Source organism: Brassica rapa, chromosome A07 (assembly GCF_000309985.2).
Source record: "Brassica rapa cultivar Chiifu-401-42 chromosome A07, CAAS_Brap_v3.01, whole genome shotgun sequence".
Classification (NCBI taxonomy): Eukaryota; Viridiplantae; Streptophyta; class Magnoliopsida; order Brassicales; family Brassicaceae; genus Brassica; species Brassica rapa.
In genome coordinates this window covers 16,865,341-16,888,600 of record NC_024801.2, presented here as the reverse complement: position 1 = coordinate 16,888,600, position 23,260 = coordinate 16,865,341, and the positions used below count along the sequence as shown (strand labels likewise).

At 34.9% G+C, this 23,260-nt stretch overlaps 4 protein-coding genes across 24 annotated transcripts; 2 read left to right on the top strand and 2 right to left on the bottom strand.

The window, feature by feature from the left end:
- Positions 1–1,616: 1,616 nt before the first annotated feature.
- Positions 1,617–3,637, bottom strand: LOC103850386 (glycosyltransferase family 92 protein RCOM_0530710-like). The gene is made up of 2 exons (XM_033276003.1): positions 3,609–3,637; positions 1,617–3,332 (listed from the first exon to the last, which is right to left on the bottom strand). The coding sequence occupies exons 1-2, from the start codon at positions 3,635–3,637 to the stop codon at positions 1,841–1,843; spliced, it is 1,521 nt and encodes a 506-aa protein (XP_033131894.1). The 3' UTR covers positions 1,617–1,840.
- A 145-nt stretch (positions 3,638–3,782) lies between these two features.
- LOC103850193 (uncharacterized protein At4g26485-like) lies at positions 3,783–4,750 on the bottom strand. Its single transcript, XM_033276002.1, has 3 exons — positions 4,600–4,750; positions 4,316–4,529; positions 3,783–4,217 (listed from the first exon to the last, which is right to left on the bottom strand). The coding sequence occupies exons 1-3, from the start codon at positions 4,748–4,750 to the stop codon at positions 3,944–3,946; spliced, it is 639 nt and encodes a 212-aa protein (XP_033131893.1). The 3' UTR covers positions 3,783–3,943.
- A 2,504-nt stretch (positions 4,751–7,254) lies between these two features.
- LOC103850192 (protein WVD2-like 7) lies at positions 7,255–21,656 on the top strand. Of its 21 annotated transcripts, none has more exons than XM_033274521.1 (14): positions 7,255–10,029; positions 10,201–10,841; positions 10,920–10,973; positions 11,067–11,109; positions 11,204–13,716; positions 13,793–13,892; positions 13,970–14,113; positions 14,199–14,257; positions 14,499–14,591; positions 14,666–14,794; positions 14,901–15,088; positions 20,612–20,879; positions 20,963–21,163; positions 21,240–21,656. In XM_033274521.1, exons 1-5 carry the CDS (start codon positions 9,958–9,960, stop codon positions 11,309–11,311), a joined length of 918 nt encoding a protein of 305 aa, XP_033130412.1. In that variant the 5' UTR covers positions 7,255–9,957; the 3' UTR covers positions 11,312–13,716; positions 13,793–13,892; positions 13,970–14,113; positions 14,199–14,257; positions 14,499–14,591; positions 14,666–14,794; positions 14,901–15,088; positions 20,612–20,879; positions 20,963–21,163; positions 21,240–21,656. The 21 variants fall into 21 exon arrangements, with proteins under 21 accessions (XP_033130412.1, XP_033130408.1, XP_033130425.1 ...); XM_033274517.1 differs by having other exon boundaries at positions 14,199–14,328; XM_033274534.1 differs by having other exon boundaries at positions 14,199–14,591; positions 14,942–15,088; positions 20,647–20,673; positions 20,762–20,879.
- LOC103850385 lies at positions 15,104–18,447 on the top strand. Its single transcript, XM_033274514.1, has one exon. The coding sequence runs from the start codon at positions 15,511–15,513 to the stop codon at positions 18,394–18,396; it is 2,886 nt and encodes a 961-aa protein (XP_033130405.1). The 5' UTR covers positions 15,104–15,510; the 3' UTR covers positions 18,397–18,447.
- Positions 21,657–23,260: the final 1,604 nt, after the last annotated feature.

Sequence of the window (23,260 nt, the reverse complement as noted above, 5' to 3'; positions counted from 1 at the left end):
CAAGGGGGGTTTTGGAGTGGGAAATCGAGAATGGGTGTAACAGGTGTTTTGTTCTTATGGTGGTATTTTTTGTTCTTTGCAAATCGTATAAACAAAATAAAGAGAGTTGTCGTTAAGGTGGAGAACACAAGCGAGAAGAATGTAGTTGCTTTCCAATAAAAAAACGGAAGAGTTTCAGTAGATAGAAAATCTAGTGGCAGAAGCTTTTCTGTAGACAGAAAATCCAGCAACGGAAGAGTCTCGATTATGAAAGTTTGCAGATTTAGAGATTTAGCTTTTTGTCAAATTGAAATAAAGAAAAGGAATATTCCTTTTTTCAATCAGTTTTGTCTAGTTCTAAAAATCCAACAACGACATACGGTTAGTTACTATTCAGTTTGGTGTAATTGCAAATTGTCTCTTTACATAAAATACACTTGTTAAAGTTGAGGGGTAGATAGGTCAATTTAACAGGGGAAAGTGCTCTCAAAGTCCAAAGTGTCTTATTGGGTAATTGAAAACATGAAATGTGTCTTTGAAAGTAAATATTTCTAGAAAGTATCTTCAACGCAACGAAAATGGTTTCAACGCCCTTTTCATTTTCAACACTTTCATTTTCTCCTTTTAACATTCCACATCATATTATTTATCTTCCACAACATTTATTCAACACCCACTTTATTCTAAACCTCTACAACTGTTTTGTTTTAAAAAATTCAACAACTTACTCTACAACTTTTAATTCATATTTTTATTTTTTAAAACATACCAATTACATATTAATAATTAATTTAAAAACTAAAACAAAATAAATTTAATAATATTTATTTTAAATTATTATACTAAGCTTATTTTTAAATAATATCAAAATTAATATTAATAAAAGTTTTATTAACAAAAAAGGTTAAAAAAACTAAAATAGTTGATTATAGGGAAAATAACATTTTTCTGTATCCAAATGAAATGAGAGTGGTCTCTATTTATAGATAAGAAAAAATATTGAATTTTGATATAAATTTTATTATTTTTAAAATAGTCTTATTATATAAAAAATACACTTGAATTATTGGATGAAGATAAAAATCAAAAGCAATTTGTACAGCTAATCAATCCACTTACAACACGACATGTGGCAGCATCGGCCCACAAATTTTTGTTTTCAATTGTTGATCATAGAGATCAGTGTATGAACACCAGTGCAGTTGCAGTCTTGTACATGGCAGGAGCAAAGAGAGAAGCTGCATTTTACCAAAAAAAGAAAAAAAAGAGAAGCTGCATTCTTTCTTATGGGTTGATTCTTTCTGAAAAGGGACCTTCTCGGCACAACCAAGCTTAGCATTTATGCATGGTAGAAAGACTGATTCTATCAGAGTCTCCATTCCTCTACAATGAATACGGCCTATAGGCGAAGCACATGTAGGGCATATATCTCTCAGTTTGGAACAGCAAGAGGAGCAAGCCATATGTCCATTATCACACTAAATACAACATTCAATGAGTTTTTTTGTCGACATGGTAATCAATGAGTTTTTTTGTCGACCATTGGTAATCAATAATTATATCAACACTATCATGTTTCTTCTTTTGATAAATATATGAAAATTCAAAATTCTCAGTTAAAAAACATACTATATGTCTTGCGTATTATTTAATTTATTAAATAAAGAGTATACTTGTTTGTTTCTTTTCCCGGGAAGCAATTAATTACATACCGCCATACCGGACGTATCTACATTATTTTTTCACCATAGAAAATTCGGAAACAAAAGAAAATATATGCAAGTATTGCGCTTTTAAAAATTCAGACAAAAAAAGGTATTGGGTTTTTAATTGCTTTTTCCTCTTCCGACCAATTATTTCATCAGCACAAATCCATCTGAGCAACAACTTCACCCACCATTATATTCCTTTCTTCCTCCCACACTAAACGCTGCGTTTTACGGTCCACGAAATTCTCCAATACCCAATCCTTGAGCCCATTATCTCTCACTTCGCAGAACCTCTCAGCCCAATCAGACGGTTCAACGGGTCGTGTCCCTAACCCGGGTGTCCTATCTTTCGACCCGACATTCTCCTTGTCCTGCCAATCCGCTACATATGTTGCCACTCTTCTTTTAAACTTCTCCTTAAAAATATCCCATACCTGATATTTATAATGGTTGATTATCATCGCATCCTTTTCAACGTCAACAAACGTGAACCCTTCTTTTAGTTGAAAGTGGTGCACAACGTTTATAAGCGTCGTGTTTAGCGTTTCTGGTCTAACTATGCTCTTGTGTCTCTCCGGTTGCGACATACGACACGTGTAAGATGCCATGACTCCACGACGAGGTGGATCTTTAAGACCAGAAGGTCCGAAACTGTGACATGACGTTCGTATTTCACCAATCATGCTAGCCGATGATGATAATGGTGTTGTGTATTTTTTTATGACTTGGGTTAAGGTTTGACCAGACGGGATGTAAAAAAACTCGTCGACGTCAATAAACGCGACCCATTCACAATCGCGTTTGGCTCGAATCGCGCAGTTAGCAAACCCAGCTTCTTGAGTTTTGATCCACGGCCAAAAGTGTCTAGAAACGTTGTAACCGCAGTTTTTTAGATTCTCGACCTCGGAAACTATGTCGTCATCGCTATTATTGTCGTAGATGAACCATCGTGAAACGCCGATTCCAGCATGATACATCACCCATTCTCTCAAAACGTTGGCCGCGTTTCGTGTCATGGTGCAAACACATGTCTCGAATTGTTTTCCTTCACCATAGGTCAAGTCTTTGACCCGAACCGGATGGTTTATTGGGTGGGCAACGGAAGGTAGCATCCCACTTCCTTTGATTCTCACAGAGACTTTAACCGCAGGAGATTGGGCCACTCGTGGGCCCGTTAACACTGTTAGTGGCGTTTTGCACCGTACGATCTCTTGGGCCGCAGAGATAACTTGTGACCTAAGCAAAAGCTTGGGCTTCGCTAAATCCCAACCGTACACGCACTCGTATCTTGACACGTCAGCAACTTTTCCTGGCCGTAGATTTAAACCCTTGACAAACGCCACCGTGGTGTTATCGTGGTCGATCACGGCGTCGTAAACCAGCCTATCCCACTGGTATGTGGCTCCCACCAGGAAACGATTATCAACCGTCCATCCCTTAACGGCGAGTGATACACTTTGGTGACGTGGCACGGCGGAACACCGTACAATCTGACGGCCGGAATAGCTGGTTTCCACCGCGAATGGTAACTCTTTATACACTTTGGACGAGTCGTTTGTGTGGGCGAAAACGCAGAAGAGGTCGTCTTTTGTTAATAACCGAGAAGACGGTTCTTTTTTGTAATATTCAGTTTGGCCCAAAAGACTATGGTGTGGTGTTAGACTGTTAGTAGTGCATTGAGTTTAGAAACGGCGACGTACTTGGTGTGTGAAGCTGCTTGTTAAGTAAGTACAAATAAACCGTCTTTTTATATAGAGGGTCGAAGATTTCGATCACGACCATATTTTCAGTAGAGGATCTATTGAATATGCTTGTACCAATGGTTGCATGGATGCCACGGATAAAAGACGACTCAACACTTTTTTTACAAGCTAAATCTTTCTTTGCTAAATTTAGATGTTTTGTATTATTATCCCATACCTTTTGCAGTTATTGCATACCTCTGTCATTATAGCTTTTGAGTTGTGTACCTCCTCATTCACACAATCTAGAATTGAGTGTAATGTAGATTGTTAGTTTCGGCTAATTTATGTGATTTAAGCAGGCAACATTTAGTGGCACCCATTTGTAAACTTCCCTACTTAGTTGTTGTTCTATTTCTTTTAGATTGGAAATGGTTCGTTGTAAGCGCATGGGGCTGATACGTTTATATATAGTAGAATTAGTTTTGGCGATTAGAAAACAAATCCATCATTATTATTAGAGTACTGATTAAAAGATACATATTATTTAGTTCTTTGACATTAAGCAAAGATTTATTTCTTGAACATGAAAGTAACTGCACTTCGGATCGGAAAGTTAGAGTCACAGTTACTTCCACTTCCTTTCTTGTTAGAATAACCCGGAAACGCCAATTGGTCAAATACCATCAACCCGATTAGACGCAAACCCTTTTCTTGAGCTAGAGTCTCTATTTCCCACTCACTAAATGGTCTTGTTGTCTTATGAGTCAGATGAATCTCTCCATCCTCATCTTCTAACATCTTTCTCGCACTCTCGAAAAATCCTCTTACTAACGCCTGGTGTTGCCTGTGAATATTGTACACATGTACCAAATTTTAATGTTAATTATACATGAAGTATGACAACCAAAGGGGATAAAAGTGTGGGTGTTGCACAATACATACATGATGTAGAAGCTCTCATGCTCAGAACCAAAACCTAAACCTGAATGAGGAAAATTAAAGACAATTCGGTTGTATCGAGCTAAGCGATTATCTGAGCTCATGGAGTGGACGTTGACACCGTGGATAACGGTGCCTCCGAGTCGTTCCAACTCTTCCACGTTCTGCTTTCCATATGTGTACTTACGATTTACATCAACTACACCATTTATAATAACTCATTAGCAACCCAAGTTCGATTATTAATGTAACAAAATACTATATAAGATGAATACTATTTTTAGTACCTCGACTGTCAAGGGAAGACGTAGTGATGTTGGAGGCTGAACCAAAGGCTCTGCCTAGAGACAGAGAAAATGAAAAGTCTCCTTCTCCGACCAGCAGTATTTTCTGCTTGTTGCTATATTGTTTTAACGTTTTAGTTTCCTGAACCTCCATTTCACCATCTGCATGTTTACAATTATCGCATCATGCCCCTATATATACACAAATACACGGATGTATTAGGCAGATTAAGAGATCTATTGTTAAGCCTGTCTGTTAGAAATTTGTGATCATTTATACGTTGCTTTGATCGAGAATTCATAACTTTGTTTATGCACCATTATGAAGAAAATAGTCAAACTTCTTCTTTGGCGAGTCATGATTAAGTTGGTATAAATGTCAATTTTACACATTTTATGCCTTCGTTAGAGAAAAGCAAACTTTATTATTTGACCAAAAATCAAATTGCAATAAACACTATTGAACTCTTAAGTAACAATATTAGCATAACTCACTAAAATGTTAAAAAATTATATAATATTGCTATGGAGGATTTGCAAATCACATCCCTTATATATTAATTGAGGAACATTTGAAAAAATGTAACCTCAATTTTGTATTAATTAAAAGAGGCTCCAATGCATAGGTGTCACTCAATTAGGTAGTCAATTACATTCAATTGAAAAATAAGTAGGTCCACATTCGATTTTTATATGTTGTTAGATATATAAGTTGGTCAAACTATATGATATAATGATATGATATGATATTTTCTTTCCTTAAATAAAACCTACGGAATTACCATAAAGGACTAATATATATATGACAATTAATGAGTTTAATAATAAAGATTTGATAACAATGTATATCTCCTCCATCATTTTTTGTTTAATTTTATATTATTAAAATAAATTAAACAATCAAATTAGCTATAAAAATAAAATTTAGATTTTTTCGTATATGTTATATTTTGAATTTTTAAAAACGACAATAAATGACTAAAACTATTAAAATTATTATGTTAAAAATTAATGATCAATGGTTTAACATTTTTATTATAAGAAGATACACATGATTTTAAAACCATATGAGTAAAAAATATCATTTAATAATAAAATATATATATATATATATATATATATATTAAACACTATATACCATAAGATTACATAAATATTTTAATATTAAAACTTTCAATGAATTTTCAAAAACATTTATAAATTATAAAGTTATTAAAGATTTCAGATTGAAAATTTTGTTATCGATGATTTAAATATTTTTTATAAAACGATATGAACGATCATAGAACCGTATGATTATAAATTCATATTTAATAAATAACTATACAAAATATACTATTCCTAGAAAAATAGGTTGGTCTATCTTAACTTATATTACACTTTTTATTAAACTAACTATCGAATTGATAAATAACGTACCAAAAAATGTTTTGCACTTTCCTTAAATAAAAGCTACGAAATTACCTAATATGATTAACATATATGTGAAAATTAATTATAATGAATAATAAATATTTGATAACAATTTTTGTATCTTAGTTCTTTTTTTAATTTTATAATATTAAAATATATTTAAAAATCACATTAAATATATAATAAAAACATTTATAATTTTTCTTATATGTTATATTTTAAATTTTTCAAAACGTCTATAAATTATTAGAAATTTGAAGATCCCCACTCTGAAAATTTTGTGATCAATAGATTTTTTTTTTGTCATAATAAGTTACAAATGATCATAAAATTGTATTAATATGAACTTTTATTTAATATTATAAGAAGATACACATTATTTTAAAACCATATGAGTAAAAAATATCATTTAATAATAAAACATATATATTTATATATATATATATATATATATATATAGATTATACTATACACCATAAGATTACATAAATATTTTAATATTAAAGCTTTCAATGAATTTTCAAAAACATTTATAAATTATAAACTTATTAAAGATTTCACATTGAAAATTTTGTTATCGATGATTTAAATATTCAGTTATAAAATGATATGAATGATCATAGAACTGTATGATTATAAATTCTCATTTAATAAACGACTATATAAAATATACTATTCTTAGAAAAATAGGTTGGTCCATCTTGACTTACATTATATTTTTTATTAAACTAACTATCGAATTGATAAATAATCTACCAAAATTTTTTTTGCACTGTCCTTAATTAGAAGCTACGAAATTACCTAATATGATTAACGTATATATGAATATTAATTATTACGAATAATAAATATTTGATAACAATTTTGGTATCTTAGTTCTTTTTTTCAATTTTATATTATTGAAAGATATTAAAAATCACATTAAATATATAATAAAAACATTTATATTTTTTCTTATATGTTATATTTGAATTTTTCAAAACGTCTATATATTATTATAAATTTGAATATTCCCACTCTGAAAATTTTGTGATCAATAAATTATTTTTTTGTTATAATAAGTTACAAATGATCATAAAATATAACGCATATGAATTTTTATTTAATAAATATTCAAACTAAATAATATATATATATATACACTAATGATTTAAAGTAATAAGATTGGTTGATCAATTTAGTCGTCGAGTTGAAATCTTTCAAAATTATGTGAAAGACTAAAGTCAAAGTAAATATGGATTTAGAATAGTAGTTATATTTTACTAACCAAATACCGAAAAAACCGAACCGAACCGAAACTAACCCGATATTCGGATTGAACACCCGTAATCCAAATGAAGCCAAACTATTGTTTCATTCTCCAAAATATAATAAAAATAATAACTTAATCCCGCGCAAGGCGCGGATCTTATCCTAGTATATATTAACTCTAATCACCTTGCAAATAAAAAAATATTCTCTCTTTCTCAGATGATCAATTATTAGACTACCAGTAAAGGTAAAGCTTGATATACTTTAAGATTTCTTCTTAAGACCATTGCGTCTAACACGTAAGGGTCACAACTGAGTTTTTGAGATTAGGGCCGGACATTTTATCCGTTAAATTTGATTCGATTCGTTATTTGTCTCGATTCGATCCGAAATTTCTAGATATCCGTAAATTTTTGAAGCAAAGCAAATATTAAAAATCAATATCCGTTAAAATCGAAGCAAATCACAAATATCAAAATTTTGGAAAGCGGATATCCGCTTCGATCCGGAAATATATAAATATATATACATCTTGATTATACTTCATGTTTTAAATATATAAGTTTATATAATTGTTATTATAACATATGATTTGACAAATTATATTCACATTATTACTTATATAAAATAATTACATAAAAAAGAAGAGAAAAAAATATAAAAAAATTATAATTTTTTCTTAAGTTTTGTGTTACTATAATTGTTAACTAAGTTTAAAATTTACAAAATATGTAGTTTCACTATTTCTTTTAGTTTTTATTTTGTATATCATGCAAAAATAAATATTAAAAAATAAATTTGTATTAATTTTTTAAGATTATTTGTATTAATCAAAGTGGATTAGATATCCGTAAGTATTCGTAAATATCCGCAAATATCTATTTATTTTTTGGATATTCGTATCTTTCCGAAGCAAAGCAAATCGAAAAATTAAATATCCGTAACATACGAATAAATCACAAATACTTTCAAAAACCCGGATATCCGATCCGCGTCCAGCCCTACTTGAGATCCATTATTTGATCCTCGGCAAATCAGGTAACGTAAGAACAAATGAGTTCATGTGATGCTTTTCATGATCTATAAATAGTTCTAAGATTTGAAAAAAGCTAAATGAATACTCTAACCTTTGGCACAAATAGACAAAGTTGTAACAAAAAAAGGAAACAATATCAAAGTGATGTTGGAAAAAATAATATACAACATACTTCTCTTCTGCAAAATAACCGGTTTGATATGGTATCTCAAAAATCAAACCAAGCTTTAATTCATTTGGGAATATATCTATTTATCTATCTAAGAAGTGATTTTGTTGTTTTGTCATGTATTTTTTATGATTATAGGTAAATCATTAATTTTAATAAATAATTTTAGTGATTTAGCTGATTTATACGATTTACTAACAATTTTAATTTAATAAACAATTTTAGTAATTTAGTGATTATAGTGATATAGCTAACAATTTTATTTTAGTTTGATACTAAAAAATTTGAGTGATTTAGCTAACAATTATGGTTAAAAAAAAAATTTATTTTCAGTTTGATATTAGTTTTTTCATGTTGGAGCAGGAGGTTGCTAGCTAAAATGTACTCCCTCCGTTTTTTTATATAAGTCGTTTTACAGCTATGCACGTAGACTAAGAAAACCATTAATTTCTTATATTTTCTAAACAAAAACATCATTAATTATTTACCTAACCACAATTTAACCAATAGAAAAATAGAAGATATATTATTATTGGTCATACAACATTAGTTATTAATAAATTTTACATAGAAAACCGAAAACGACATATAATTTGGAACAAACAAATTTCTCTAAAACGACTTATATTAAAAAACGGAGGGAATATATTTTAATTTGAACTAAAAAGCGGACAGAACCAATGAACCAATCAGACCATGATTTTTGAACGTTGACTAGGGTGCATACTTTCAGATAATAATAAGATTTCAAACAAATAACTATAAGAAGATTGAATTTTCCCTTATCGTTTGTGTTTATAGTTTCTAACCAAAGTTCTGTCTGTTTATTTATTAATAGATGCCAAAGAAGAAGAAAAATGGTTGCTTTCTCTGATGGTTGTGATGTAAATGTATTCTAACAGCATTACTTGTAGTGTAAAATTGTTTTCTTTGGTACCAAAAGAACAAAAACGTTACATGCATCAGATTCAACTCAACCGTAATTTACACTTTGTTCTTTCCCACCCTAAATAAATGTAATATAACTGTATAAAAAAACAAATGTTTTGTAAAATAATAACTAAAATTAGATTTAAAACGCGTTACTATTATCTAAAAATCAAAATTGTACTTAGAATGCAGTTTAAAGATTACAGATCTTTTTAGATTTTTCTTTCCCGAACATAACATTTTAATATTTTTTTCACCAGAAATTTCCTTTTGTTTTAATTCTCAACCACTTCATGTCAACAACCGTAGCAAAAAACAATCTAATTTGTTAAACTTCTTAGGTTCATAATTTAACCTCTTTCAATTTTTTTTTTCTTCCAATTATTTATTTTTTCGTGGGACCCAGATTTCAACAAAACTGTTTCAGAACGTCTTCTAAAACATGTGTTTGGTCTGAGAAAAGAATTGTTTTCGAACGTTCGAATTCTATTAGCCGTTTGGCTTACACAAAGAGAGAAAACAATAATTCAGAGAGAAAAATATTGTTTTGAGGATTGGCGCAATGGGAGAATCTGCAGTTCTATTTCATTCACATTCGTTCGCAGCTCCTCTTTCTCGTCATGAAACTCATCAGGTTTGTTTGTGATTCCTCCTATGGTGATCTTGAAATAATATAGTTATTATCTTGATTTTCTCTCTGATCTTAATGTGTTTGTATGAAAGTTTCTGAATAAGGGTTTCCGGTTTAGCTAATGATTTGATTGGAAACACTTTTGACTCATCAGAAAGTTTTACAAATTTGCAGGATAATACTATGCATGCGCTTAGCCAATCCGTCTCCTTCGGTAGATTCATGACAGAGAATCTTGAGTGGGGGAAATGGTCAAGCTTCTCGCACAAGAAGTATGTCGATGAAGCTGAGAAATATTCTCAACCTGGATCTGTTGCGCAGAAGAAAGCTTTCTTTGACGCTCATTACAAGAAAATAGCCGAAGCCAAGAAAGCAAAAGCTGCTTCAGATGACTCAAAACAAGAAGAACAACAACCAGAAAGTGTTGCGGTCTTGCTAAACACATTGGAGACATTGACTAAAGATGAGGTTAAAGAAGAAGAAGAGAGTGGTGAAACGGAGTTAGTCCTGGGTGGTGAGGAGGCGGTTTTGAGTATTGAGAAAGATGAAGAAGAACCCGAAAGAACGAGTGTTGTTGTGGTCTTGGAACAAGAAGACACTGTGGTTGATAACTCTGTGATTGCAGATGATTTAAAGGCTCTTCTTGAAGTGCTTGATGAGAATCACATAGAGGATGCAGAGTTGTTGAAGAAGAGCTCTTCTGTTGGAGAAAAAGAAGAAGAGAGAAAATCTGTTACCAAGATCTCACCAGTGTCTATGGATAAATCAGAAGCTCCAAAGAAAGCAATGGAGCTTGTTGTCTCACAGAAAATAAGGTAAATAAAAGCATCTTTTGATTGTTTTCTCTATATTTTTTTTCTGCATCTGATTTGTTCTATGTAATTTATTTGCAGTGAAAAACCGGCAACTCACAGTTCCATGAAGAAGAACAAATTCAGTTTCTTGAAGTAAGCCGGATTTGTTTTCTACCCTTGACTCAGTTTGCGTTTGAGTTTATGTTCTTGTCCTAATTGTATACTGTATTTCTTTTTGTGATGTAGGCTTTTGATGGGCAACACTAAAACTCAAGATCAGAACCCAAAGGTAAGATTTCAATTTCCAACAAATCATGAGAACAAGACATTTCTCATTTCTGTTTGTAATGTGAAGACTGAAACTAGCTGTGTTTCTTCTACAGAGAAAGACTGATAAGAAACCGAACAAAATGTTTCTCTGTCTTTGCTTCAACCCTGAGATGGTGAGGGAAACAGAAGGGCCAACCAAAACACAGAGGAAGAATCTCTGAGAAGAAGAGATTGAATCTTTTCTGTTGGCTTGAAAGCTCTTAGAAAAGACCTGTCCTCAGATTCAAGTATGGTAGAAAAATAGAATCATTGAGTGCACAGTGGTAAAACAAAAAAATTGAGATACCAGAAGAAAAAAAAGTTTGCTTCATTTTCTTGTATTGTATATCTAATGAACGTTTTGTTGTATGTTTGTTTTACATACTCATCATATTGATATATTTGTTTGTGTTGTTGTTCATTGAGATGTGAGTGCAGGAACCTCTGTTCTGATTTGGAATGAGATGAGTTTGTTTAGTATAAAGGTACAATAAACTTTACATGATAGTTTAGTTTGAAATCATATTTAAACATACACTAATTATTCCGAAGTTGTTGAGACTTCTGTTCTGATTTGGATTGGGAATCAGTTGTTGAGTAAATGTTTCAGCTTTGCATAGATTATCCCATCTATATTATTAAAACTGAAATATTTTTTTTGTAATGGTTGAAAATATCTATATTATTAAAATTGAAGTATATTTTCGTAATGTTTGAAAATATGGATAATAGTATAAATAAGAATTGTTAGGAAAACATGAATAGTAGTATAAAAAGAGTATATTATTCTTTTAGTAATTTCATTAATATAATTACATTAATTGTATTTCTATATTTTTTAATAATTTTATTAATTATATTACTTTAATAATACATCACATCATTAATTATATTTCTATAATAATAATAGTACAAATTTTATTTATTAGTTTTTAAAACTGAAATACCTTTTCGTAATGTTTGGAAATATGGATAGTAGTAGAAATGAGAATTGTTAGGAAACATGGATAATAGTATAAAAAAAATTGTTTTTTTAGTAATTTTATTAATATAATTATATTAATTGTATTTTAATATTTCACTCAGTTTAACAATTTTATTAATTAATTTACCTTAACAATGCATCACATCATTAATTATATTTCGATAATAATAGTACAAAAAATTATTTATTAATTTTTTTAAACATTGTATCGACTTCTTCACCATCCTTACCAGACCGAAACCCGGTTTATCGTTTTCGGTTTATTTCTACTCACATACATGTACTTTAGTTAGTTGAAATTTTTCTTTTTAATACTAGATAATTATGCTATTATTTTATTTATTAGTTAATCAACATTAACTTTGTGCCAATTGTAAAATAAAAAATACAAAATAACAGGGTTTTGCATGTGGTTAAACGTTCGGTTTAGTTTATTTTACTAAAACTTTTTTTATATTTTAGTGTCAATCGGTGGAAAATTGCGTAGCCAAAAACATAATTTAAAGACATGTTTTTGTGAATAAAATAATAACTTAAATTAAAATCATAAAAATGTATTACATTTATTCTCGCTTAATTTTTCACTTCATATAATTATTCTACTAAATAGAAGCTCTTTCTAGTTCACTTAATTTAACCAAACACATAAAAATAGTCATTTTTAATAGTTTATAAAATTACTTAGGCATGAACATTGGTTATCCATTTAGGTATGAGTTATTTTTTTGGATATCATTATTATTATTTTTTAATTAGGCTCTACTTGAATATTATAAATTTATGTGTGGGTTTTGAGTTGGATCCTTTTAGGTCAAGATTAGTTGTGTTCTAATGTATAAGAACCTAAAAATATCTAAATGACAAATGTATCTGAAATGAATTCAAATATTTGTACCGAAAATAACTATATTATCCAATTCGATTCAGGTTTTTTGAATACAATTAGTTATATCACGACTCATCTAAAATATATAACATTAATTATGAAAAACAAATTTTAATGTATAAAAATATAAAAACCAATACCCGTATGGTGCGCGGATCCATCTCTAGTTATCTTATACAATAAAGTTAGATTATCTGTCTGCTCCTGCTGCCACGTCACTCTGGAGACCAGAGGGGCGTTTTGCGCCACGTGTCAGTCTATTAAACATTAATCATCGAACGTATTTGTATGTCTGAGTTTTCATGTTTTCTGGGCCTATTGGATTCTTAGAGTATTTTGCACACAGGCCCATATTTTTAAGTTTTCTCCGCTATTCTGATAGAGAGATGCGAAACAGAGCCCCTGAGCCACCGTAACCTTTCAGATGACACCGGCTCCGAAGCGTAACGCTTGCTTCAGTCATTCACACCACATTAAAGCTACCATAACGTGATTCACACCAATGATTCCACTCTTTTGCATTCAATCGGTTTTAGTCTCTGTTTTACGAACTCCATCAACGGTGACTTCGCACCTTCTTCTTGCTGATCCGATAGCTGGACGTTGACTGATAAGGAAAGCAGGGACGACGAGGATGGCTTCCTCATTGGGTTGTCTCACCGACTCACTCCCTCAACTTAACACTTCCTTCCTTCAATTCCAAGTCCGAGCTATAGGTGAGAAAGTGGATGCTCGATCTATTGCTTTATGTTTCGATTCTGATCTAATCCGACTTCTTTTATGGTTTCTCAGATAAGGATGAGAATTAAAAGAAGCACACGCGAAGACCAAAACGCTAAGGCTAACTCTCTTTGAAAACGTTAAGTTCTTGCGGCAACGTCTCACCTATTAGGTATATGAAAATCCATTTTTGCTTTGCTTAAAGCATCTAACTTGAAGCTTGGATTTTGTTGTTACCCTCCTTCTTAGCTTTCTTAAGGTTCACATGAAAACTTAGAGAAGAGCCGATGCCGCACGAACTGCTAGACAGACTGTGCGAGAGCTCGAATGGCTGTTTGACAAGCAAGAAAATGTGAACTAAGGATTGTTGACATGCTACTTCTTGACAAGAAGGTAACCACGTCCGTCTCCTAGCTACCCTGATCACGATAACAGCCATTCTGATTGTCTAATCTTTTAATTTACTCCTTTCAAAAAGGCAACGCTGATTCAAGGATCTGTTAGTGCGAGCCTTGATCTACATACCTGTTTGTAACGGTACACACTAATGTCAATAAATCAAAACACTGATTTGGTTGTTCCGTATCATTTCCAGCTTGACACATCAGGTATAGACAACTTTCTTCAGTCAATTGGAAGAGATTATGTATACATTGATCTTGAGGCAAATGTTCTAAACATTTTACTTGAGAACTCATGTTCCTTTCTTGAGGTTTTGACATTTAAATCTATTTTTTTTACTATTATAGGCTATCTGATTATTTTCTGTCTAATTCAGTTGTTGTTCTCGAGCTTCCTGACAAAACAAACTCTGTTCAAACCCATCCTCCAAAGATTGCGACAGCAGAGAAATCTAAGCATGTCGCTTCAGGTATGACTGATTTTATCAGGTTTAAAACATTCAGATGCCATTGCCTTTCTACTCAGTTTTTCTTCATGGTGCAGCCAACCCGAACAAGCCAGCTGGTAATGTGAAGAGTGTCATGGAAAATTCAGCTCTATTAATATTCAAGAACCCAAAGAAATTTGTGGAGAATTATTTTGGACAAAACATCGGCTCTGTTGTTGTCTGAGGTAATAACATAAATCTCAAAATTTGAAAACAGTATTGTAATGGTTTTGTTGTGATTTACAACACTTCTCCCACTCTCTCGCATTCAATCACTTCACGGTCCTTCAGGGTCACGTTCAAAGCTCCACCTATAAATCTGCGATGAACAGGATCACCTAAACTAAATCAAATATACTTTCTCCGTCAAGCACCATCTCCATCCATGGCAACCTCGCACCTTCTGGTGAAATTTTGGGTGGCACGCATTGTCAAGAAAGGAAGCGAGCGGGGTGTGGACATGCTCTTATGACGAGAAGGTAACACTGATAGGTATAAGAAGGTATACTATCGAAAGAAGAAAGGAAAAGTAGCGGGAGAAGCCGTTGAATGAAACTGCGGTTACTCATTTAAATAAAGAAGTTGGGAAGCTTCTACTTCAGAGAGAGGCTTTGCAGTTGCGGAGCTGAAAGGCAACTCGAAGACTATAAATATAGAGTAGTTCTGTTACGAGTCTTTTATGCTTTGATCTTGATTGTACTAGACGTTATGAGTCTATACTTCACAGTCGCTATGAGACTGGTGATGAGTGCTTAGTTCGTTATGAGAACTTGAGTGCTTATCACAATCAGAGCTGTAACTCCATTTGATTCAATAAGAAGAACGGTATTATTCAGTTACATAGATCGAGAGTCTATCATTGGTGCGGCGAAACTGGTCGGAGCCACCGCGACGCTGCGAGATGGTGGAAACGCGTAACGGAGGTGATCGAGAGAAGTCGACGATCGGAGAGTCAGCAAAATCGATGGATCTTCAACAGATTCAAGACGAGATGGAGCTGACGAAGCACAATTACGAGAAGCTTGCTCGGAGCGAGCGAGCAGCGACGGCGAAGTTCGAGTCGCTGGAGAAGAAGATGGAATCGATGGGAGAGGAATCGAATTCGAGATTTGGAGCTCTGGAACAGAAGATGAGCGTTATTACGGATATGCTGACGCGATTCGAAGAAACGGCGATGTTCACTCAACGGCCGGGGAAAGAAATCGCTTCAGCGTCGCAACCTCCGGTTGATCAGGTACCGTTATCTCGTACTCAACCGGAACAATCTCCAACACATTTAGGTTATCGGAGAATTCAAGATTCGATTGCATCTCGTGATAAAATGTTGAGAAAGATAGAAATGCCTGTGTTCTCTGGTCCTTTGCCTTTCGATTGGATCTCCCGTGTGGAGCGTTTTTTCAGGTACGGTAACTACAACGAGGAAGAAAAGCTTCAGTTGGTATCTCTAAGCCTAGAGGGGCCAGTGTTACAATGGTTCAACGGAGAGGTTATCAGCGAACCATTCTTCAGTTGGGATCAGTTTACGCAGAGGATGTTGGACAGGTTTGGAGGTCCTATTGATAATGACCCGGCAGCAAGATTATTTCGCTTACAACAAGAAGGCGAGATTAAGGATTACGTGAATGAGTTTGAAGCATTGAGGAATCAAGTAACAGGGGTGGATGAAAAGAACTTGATAAAGATATTCTTTAACGGTTTGAAACCAGATATGAAGGAGGTTATCCGCATGAAAGAGCCGGTTACGTTAACTCAACATAAGCTGGCGGTATTAAAAATGCAGAGTACTACGTTTTGTCGAGTGATAAGCTCGGCTGCTAGTGAAGGGCGGGGAGGCTATCAAAGACAAACGGCAGTAACTCGTGCTGCTACGAACACTAATAAGCCACAGACTGAAGCTCTCAAGTTTGGGTCAACGGCAAACAAGGAAAATGTAGCGCCACAACGAGATGCTATGAGACCAAGATTACAACATACAGATGCCGAACTGGATCGCATGAGAAAAGACAAGGTCTGTTTCAAATGCAAAGCACCCTGGACACCAGCTCACAAGCCGCTCTGTCCTAATAGACAACTACGTGTTTTAACGGTGATCAACGGACTACAGCTTGAGGTGTGTGATTCTGATGGAGAAGAGGAAGATCAAGCCTCTAAAGCGACACAAATCTTACATACGTTGTCACTGAACTCTTACCTAGGCATCGACTCCCCGAGAACAACTAAGATGAGGGGATTTATACAAGACAAAGAGGTGATAGTCATGCTCGATAGCGGAGCATCACACAATTTCATCTCACCGGAAATTGTGGACAAGCTACGATTGAAAGTTTGTGCAGATAGTAGCTTGGACGTGTTGTTGGGAAACGGAGTGACTGTAAAAGCCTCGGGAGTTGGCCAAGCAGTTACTTTCCGGTTAAATGACACCAACTTCACAAGTGACTTCATCTCTCTTGAACTGGGGAACGTAGATGTGATACTCGGCGTTCAATGGCTTGAAACGTTAGGTACGTGCGAAGTAGACTGGAAGGAGCAGGTCTTTTCGTTTACCTACGACGGGAAAAATGTTACTTTGTATGGCGATAAGTCCCTACATTGTACCAAATTTTCTTTCAAGTCATTGAAACCAGTCTATACAGTTAGCAAGTCAGGAAGAGAAGCGCTGCTTGCTACCTCTATAGCTACATCTTCGTTTCCAGAAGTTCGTCCTACACTCTCTGAGATACTCCAAGAATTCGCTGATGTTTTCAAGGTTCCTACAACACTTCCACCGTTCAGGGGAAAGGAACACGCGATCATTCTACAACCTGGAGTATCTTCCGTTTCTGTTCGACCGTACCGATATCCTCATGCAAGTAAAATTGCTATGGAACAGATGGTGAACGAAATGCTTACAAGTGGAATAATCAGACCAAGTACCAGTCCCTTCTCAAGTCCTGTTTTGCTAGTAAAGAAGAAGGACGGGTCACTACGTTTTTGTGTGGACTATAGGGCACTGAATAGAGCTACAGTGTTGGATAAATACCCTATTCCAGTCATTGATCAACTGCTCGACGAGTTACATGGAGCCACGATCTTTACAAAATTGGACTTGCGTTCGGGTTATCATCAGATCAGAATGGTAGAAGCTGATATTGCGAAGACAGCTTTTCGGACTGTGGAGGGTCATTATGAGTTTCTAGTGATGCCTTTTGGCCTCACAAACGCACCGGCCACATTCCAAGCTCTCATGAATCAGGTCTTCAAACCATTTCTCCGAAAGTTTGTTCTCGTTTTCTTTGACGATATTTTGGTATACAGTAGAGACGAGGAAAGTCATGCGGAACACATCCGTTTGGTCCTACAAGTGCTGCGTGAACAAACTCTATTCGCTAACCAGAAGAAATGTTCTTTTGGAGTGTCGTCAGTTGAGTATTTGGGTCACATGATATCAAAGGAGGGGGTAGCAACAGACTCTGCAAAGATCAGTGCAATGCAAGAATGGCCGGAACCGAAAACAGTGAAACAGCTGCGTGGATTTTTAGGCTTGACAGGCTACTATCGGAAGTTCATCAGAGACTATGGCAGCATTGGTCGACCATTGACGGAATTACTGAAGAAAGATCAGTTTTGCTGGTCCCAGTTAGCACAGGAAGCGTTCAGCAAACTGAAGTATGCTATGGTCCATGCCCCTGTGTTGGCCTTACCGGATTTTAATAAAACATTTGTTATTGAGTCAGATGCATCGGGATTTGGCTTGGGAGCAGTATTGATGCAAGATAAACGGCCTATAGCGTTTTTAGTCACGCTTTGACGCCAAGAGAACATCAAAAACCGGCTTACGAACGAGAACTTATGGCGATAGTGTTGGCTATTAGGAAATGGAAACATTACCTGTTGGGTCGGAAGTTTCATGTTCACACCGATCAGCGAAGCTTAAAATTTTTGTTGGAACAAAGAGAAGTGAATATGGAATATCAGAAATGGCTTACTAAGATTTTGGGCTTCGATTTTGACATCTTCTACAAACCAGGGCCAGAGAACAAAGCAGCTGATGGGTTATCTCGCTCAATGTCAGTTTCTTCTTTATTGCTGGCTTTAACGGTACCAACGGCTCTGCAATGGGAGGATCTGTTTAAAGAAATCAAGGAAGATAGTGGAATTCAAAGTGTTATTTCGAAGATAGATAAGAAGGAGTTGATATCTAAGAAATACTCGGTGGTTGACGGGAACTTGTGGTCCAAACAACGGTTAGTAATTCCGAAACAATCTCGTTTCATACCTACTATTTTGAAGGAAGCTCACGATAGCAGACTTGGTGGTCATTCTGGGGTGTTGAAGACAGTAAAGAGGGTACAATGTTCGTTCTTCTGGAAAGGCATGTATAAGACGATTCAACAATATGTTGCCTCTTGTGCAGTGTGTCAAACACATAAACATTCTACCTTGTCTCCGGCAGGCCTTCTCCAACCACTGCCAATTCCGGAGTTAGTATGGGAAGATATAAATATGGATTTCATTGAAGGATTGCCCTCTTCGAATGGGTTTAACGTAATACTGGTGGTGATTGACCGTCTCAGCAAGTTCGCTCATTTTGTCGCATTAAAACATCCATTCTCGGCTTTAGACGTGGCTAAGAAGTTCATTGCAGAGGTAGTCAAGCTGCATGGGTTTCCAAAAAGTATAGTCTCTGATCGTGACCGTATCTTTTTGAGCTCGTTCTGGTCTGAGGTATTTCGTTTGGCTGGCACGACATTGAAATACAGCACTGCCTTTCACCCGCAGACCGACGGACAGTCAGAGGTTCTAAATAGATGTTTGGAAACGTACTTACGCTGTTTTTCATCGTCGCATCCGAGAACTTGGCATTCGTATTTGGCTTGGGCAGAATTGTGGTACAATACTTCGTATCATAAGTCTCTTCAGACTACACCGTTCAAGGTTGTTTATGGTCGTGATCCACCTCCTTTGCTGCGTTTTGAATCGGGTTCCACGACGAACTTTGAACTGGACAAGGCTTTGCGTGACCGTGATGAAGCTCTAGAGGATTTGAAACAGAATCTATTACGGGCTCAAGAAATCATGAAGAATCAAGCGGACAAGAGTAGGCGTGATGTGGAGTTTGAAATAGGCGATATGGTTTACCTGAAGTTACAACCTTATCGACAGAAGACAGTAGTTCGTCGTTTTTGTCAGAAGTTAGCTGCCAAGTTCTACGGACCCTATAAGGTCAGTGCTCGTGTGGGGAACACTGCGTACAAACTACAATTGCCTGCTGATGCTCGCATCCATCCTGTCTTTCACGTGTCTCAATTAAAGCTTGCGGTGGGGCAGCAAGTGCAGTGCAGTGTTCTACCTCCGGGGTGTCTTACAGCAGCCGATGATTTGGTAGTACCAGAGGATGTCTTGGACAAACGATACAATGTTACAGGAGAGTTAGAGTTGTTGGTCAAATGGCAGGATAAGTCTTCTCTCGAGAATTCGTGGGTGTCATATCAAGAATTCATCACTTGTTTTCCTGATTACCAGCTTGAGGGCAAGCTGGATTTCGTTGGGGGAAGTATTGATAGGTATAAGAAGGTATACTATCGAAAGAAGAAAGGAAAAGTAGCGGGAGAAGCCGTTGAATGAAACTGCGGTTACTCATTTAAATAAAGAAGTTGGGAAGCTTCTACTTCAGAGAGAGGCTTTGCAGTTGCGGAGCTGAAAGGCAACTCGAAGACTATAAATATAGAGTAGTTCTGTTACGAGTCTTTTATGCTTTGATCTTGATTGTACTAGACGTTATGAGTCTATACTTCACAGTCGCTATGAGACTGGTGATGAGTGCTTAGTTCGTTATGAGAACTTGAGTGCTTATCACAATCAGAGCTGTAACTCCATTTGATTCAATAAGAAGAACGGTATTATTCAGTTACATAGATCGAGAGTCTATCAAACACCTGCAAACAACCACCATGTCTTATTAATATCTTCTGCCAATCTTACAGAGCCACCCTTAAAATCTAACTGTTTATTCTCTGAAACAGAGCTTTCTTTAAAACTTTCTTTTAATACACACCAGCTGGTAAAGTGCTCATCAACTACTACTGTAAGAGCCCGAAAGCTTCATCTCTTGAGTTTACAAAGTACATCAAACGAGAGCATATGATCTCCATGATGTTCAAGCATATGTGCAGATGTGTTTTCTTAGTCAATGATATGAGGTAAATTCTTAACCCGCTTAAATAACAAGCAAATGGAGAGAATGTGGAGGCTTAACCAGAAACACTTGTGAAACGTCTTACACACCTCGCTGTGAGTAACATTATAGATGCATGGTTAATACGGTTTAGAGTAAACCATTATACCAATGTTGGTTCTGTTTGGGTAAATTGCAGGTTATGTACTAGAACACAGCTTATAGTGGAGTTTTTTACGCCGGTACGAAGTTTCAGCCGAGGCGACCGTAAGAGGAGGTTCGGTTTGTATGCTGACCCAGAATAACTGGAGAATTACTCATTTTCTACCTTTTTCCTTTGCCCTACCATTTTAGTTATGACCACCACCAGTGACCACCCATACCTAGTTTTGACAATCGTGTGAGCCCAAACCCATCTATAAACCGTTGTCTAACAACTTAAAGCACTGACTATTGTTTGTTATTGTCATGGGCAGGAAGGTAATGACTACCCCGGTGATGACAGTCTTGGTATTGGAGCTGTGGAGACAAGTCCCTCCCCTGTTGTGGACAGAAATGTGTCAGTGAACACAAAAGATTGTACTGCTGATGGTGGTTGTAGGTGAAAGTTGAAACAACTGAGACAAATGCACCAAATGATCCCTGTTGATGCCAAAAATACTGGAGAGGAAGAACCAGCTCGGGAGGATGCAGACTCCACTAAGAAGACCCCACATAAATTGAAATCTCACCTACGAAGGGAAAGAGTCTGTGTGAAGACTTTTTTTTTTGTAACACTTTTTTTTTGTAACATTTTTCAATTGAGTTTTCTCTACTTTTAACTTTTAGTTCATTCCATGGGAAGTCTACTTAGTCACATTAAGTAAAAAAGCTCAGTTTTCAGGTTTTCTTCACTTACTATGAGAATCAATTAAATAGATCAAACTTATGCTCTATTATAGCAATGGTAAAAGGGTCTCTTCTGAAGGTTTTAGAAAATAAACGTCTAACGTCAGACATTTATATTGTATTATCGGCTGTGGTTCCACGTGATAGGAAGCATCCACAAACTCGTGGCCAAAATGTTTCTGTTGTGAGAAGAATTTGAAACTGAATCAATTGATTTTGGACAATATAGCAAAACCGGATTTTGAAATTTCAAAAAAAAAAAGACTGAATTTTGTATGCCTAATCGGCTTAATGTTGCTAAGATCATGTGTATTGTCAGTACATTCTTTCGGCTGCAACCACAAGATTATAATAAGAATGTTAAAAAAAAAGAAAACATAACAGATTTAGAAAAATGTAGACGACGATACAATTGATGAATGGACCATTATCCTTTACAACACGTTTATCATTGATCCTCAAAGAGTCCCACTTTAATACCGCAAAAGTATAGGTGAATCAAATTGGCGACCCCATAGGTCACATCAAATAGCTAAATAAGCAAACCGAAAACCTTCTCTCTACAGCTACAATGTCTTAACGAATGTATCATTGCTAAGAGTGCATCAAACACAAAATAAGTTACTATCCAAGTTAGCACACCCAACAATTCTCCTGTGTCATATCTTCATATTGCAAAATAGTCAAATCCAAGAAACCTAAAGACATCACATCTTTACACATGAAATGACATAGCACATTATTCAGCTGACAAAAGTCCAACACACATTTACAAGCAATCAATAACTGAATTTACTTTGCTATGATCATCAGCTTTTTATTCAACTTTTATTGAATCATTCAGTTACAACCACTATTGTTATTCCATATTGACCTAAGCAACTTCAAAACAAAGTAAATACATTACGTCGCAAACAATATCAATTGGGTGTGAAAATAATATCATTCTTTTTCAACATATAGTCATCTTCATATATATTTTTCAACATATTTTATTTATTAAAACCATAAAATAAATTGTAAATTTATTTTAAAATAAAATATACGAACCCGGCGCGTAGCGCCGGAAAGACCACTAGTAGTTTATAAACCACAGTTTTTTATTTAATAGTTAAATCACATTTACATAGATATAGTCGTTCATCAGTTAAGTTGTTAGAAAACGGCTGCAAGTAATTAAGTCATTATTTCTTAAACCAGACACCATCATCCTTCTTCATCAAATTCTTCCACATGATCCATCATCATCACGAGACCCATCTTCTCTTTTTTTTTCACCATCATCACCATTTATATTCACGATTTCCTTACTTCCTTTGTATTCTTCTTTTTCATCATCATCGTCAGATTCATAATCATGATCATCAGATAGCCGAGAACCCGAAAAGCTTCCAACAGGGTCCTGTCCCACCAGGAGGAATCTGCCAAGTTAGCATATTGTAGGTGACGTCATTTGATCTCATCTTTGTACAGCCTTTACTTTTGAGCCATTATTACGGAATATAAAATCAAAGGTTAAAAAACATGAACAGAGCAAACTCATCTGCTCTGCTGCTCAAACACTGTTTGTAGAACTGTTAGGGTCATCATTGTTTTTCTTTTTATTCAA

Bases quoted from the DNA above. Each gene is read 5' to 3' on its own strand.
- LOC103850386 (XM_033276003.1), bottom strand. From the start codon at position 3,637: ATGACAGAGGTATGCAATAACTGCAAAAG. The intron at 3,333-3,608 runs GTATGGGATAAT...ACCACACCATAG, and splicing joins GTATGCAATAACTGCAAAAG to TCTTTTGGGCCAAACTGAAT.
- LOC103850193 (XM_033276002.1), bottom strand. From the start codon at position 4,750: ATGGAGGTTCAGGAAACTAAAACGTTAAAACAATATAGCAACAAGCAG. The intron at 4,530-4,599 runs GTACTAAAAATA...GTTGCTAATGAG, and splicing joins GTCTTCCCTTGACAGTCGAG to TTATTATAAATGGTGTAGTT. The intron at 4,218-4,315 runs GTATGTATTGTG...CAATATTCACAG, and splicing joins CATGAGAGCTTCTACATCAT to GCAACACCAGGCGTTAGTAA.
- LOC103850192 (XM_033274521.1), top strand. From the start codon at position 9,958: ATGGGAGAATCTGCAGTTCTATTTCATTCACATTCGTTCGCAGCTCCT. The intron at 10,030-10,200 runs GTTTGTTTGTGA...ACAAATTTGCAG, and splicing joins CTCGTCATGAAACTCATCAG to GATAATACTATGCATGCGCT. The intron at 10,974-11,066 runs GTAAGCCGGATT...TTTGTGATGTAG, and splicing joins AACAAATTCAGTTTCTTGAA to GCTTTTGATGGGCAACACTA.
- LOC103850385 (XM_033274514.1), top strand. From the start codon at position 15,511: ATGGTGGAAACGCGTAACGGAGGTGATCGAGAGAAGTCGACGATCGGA.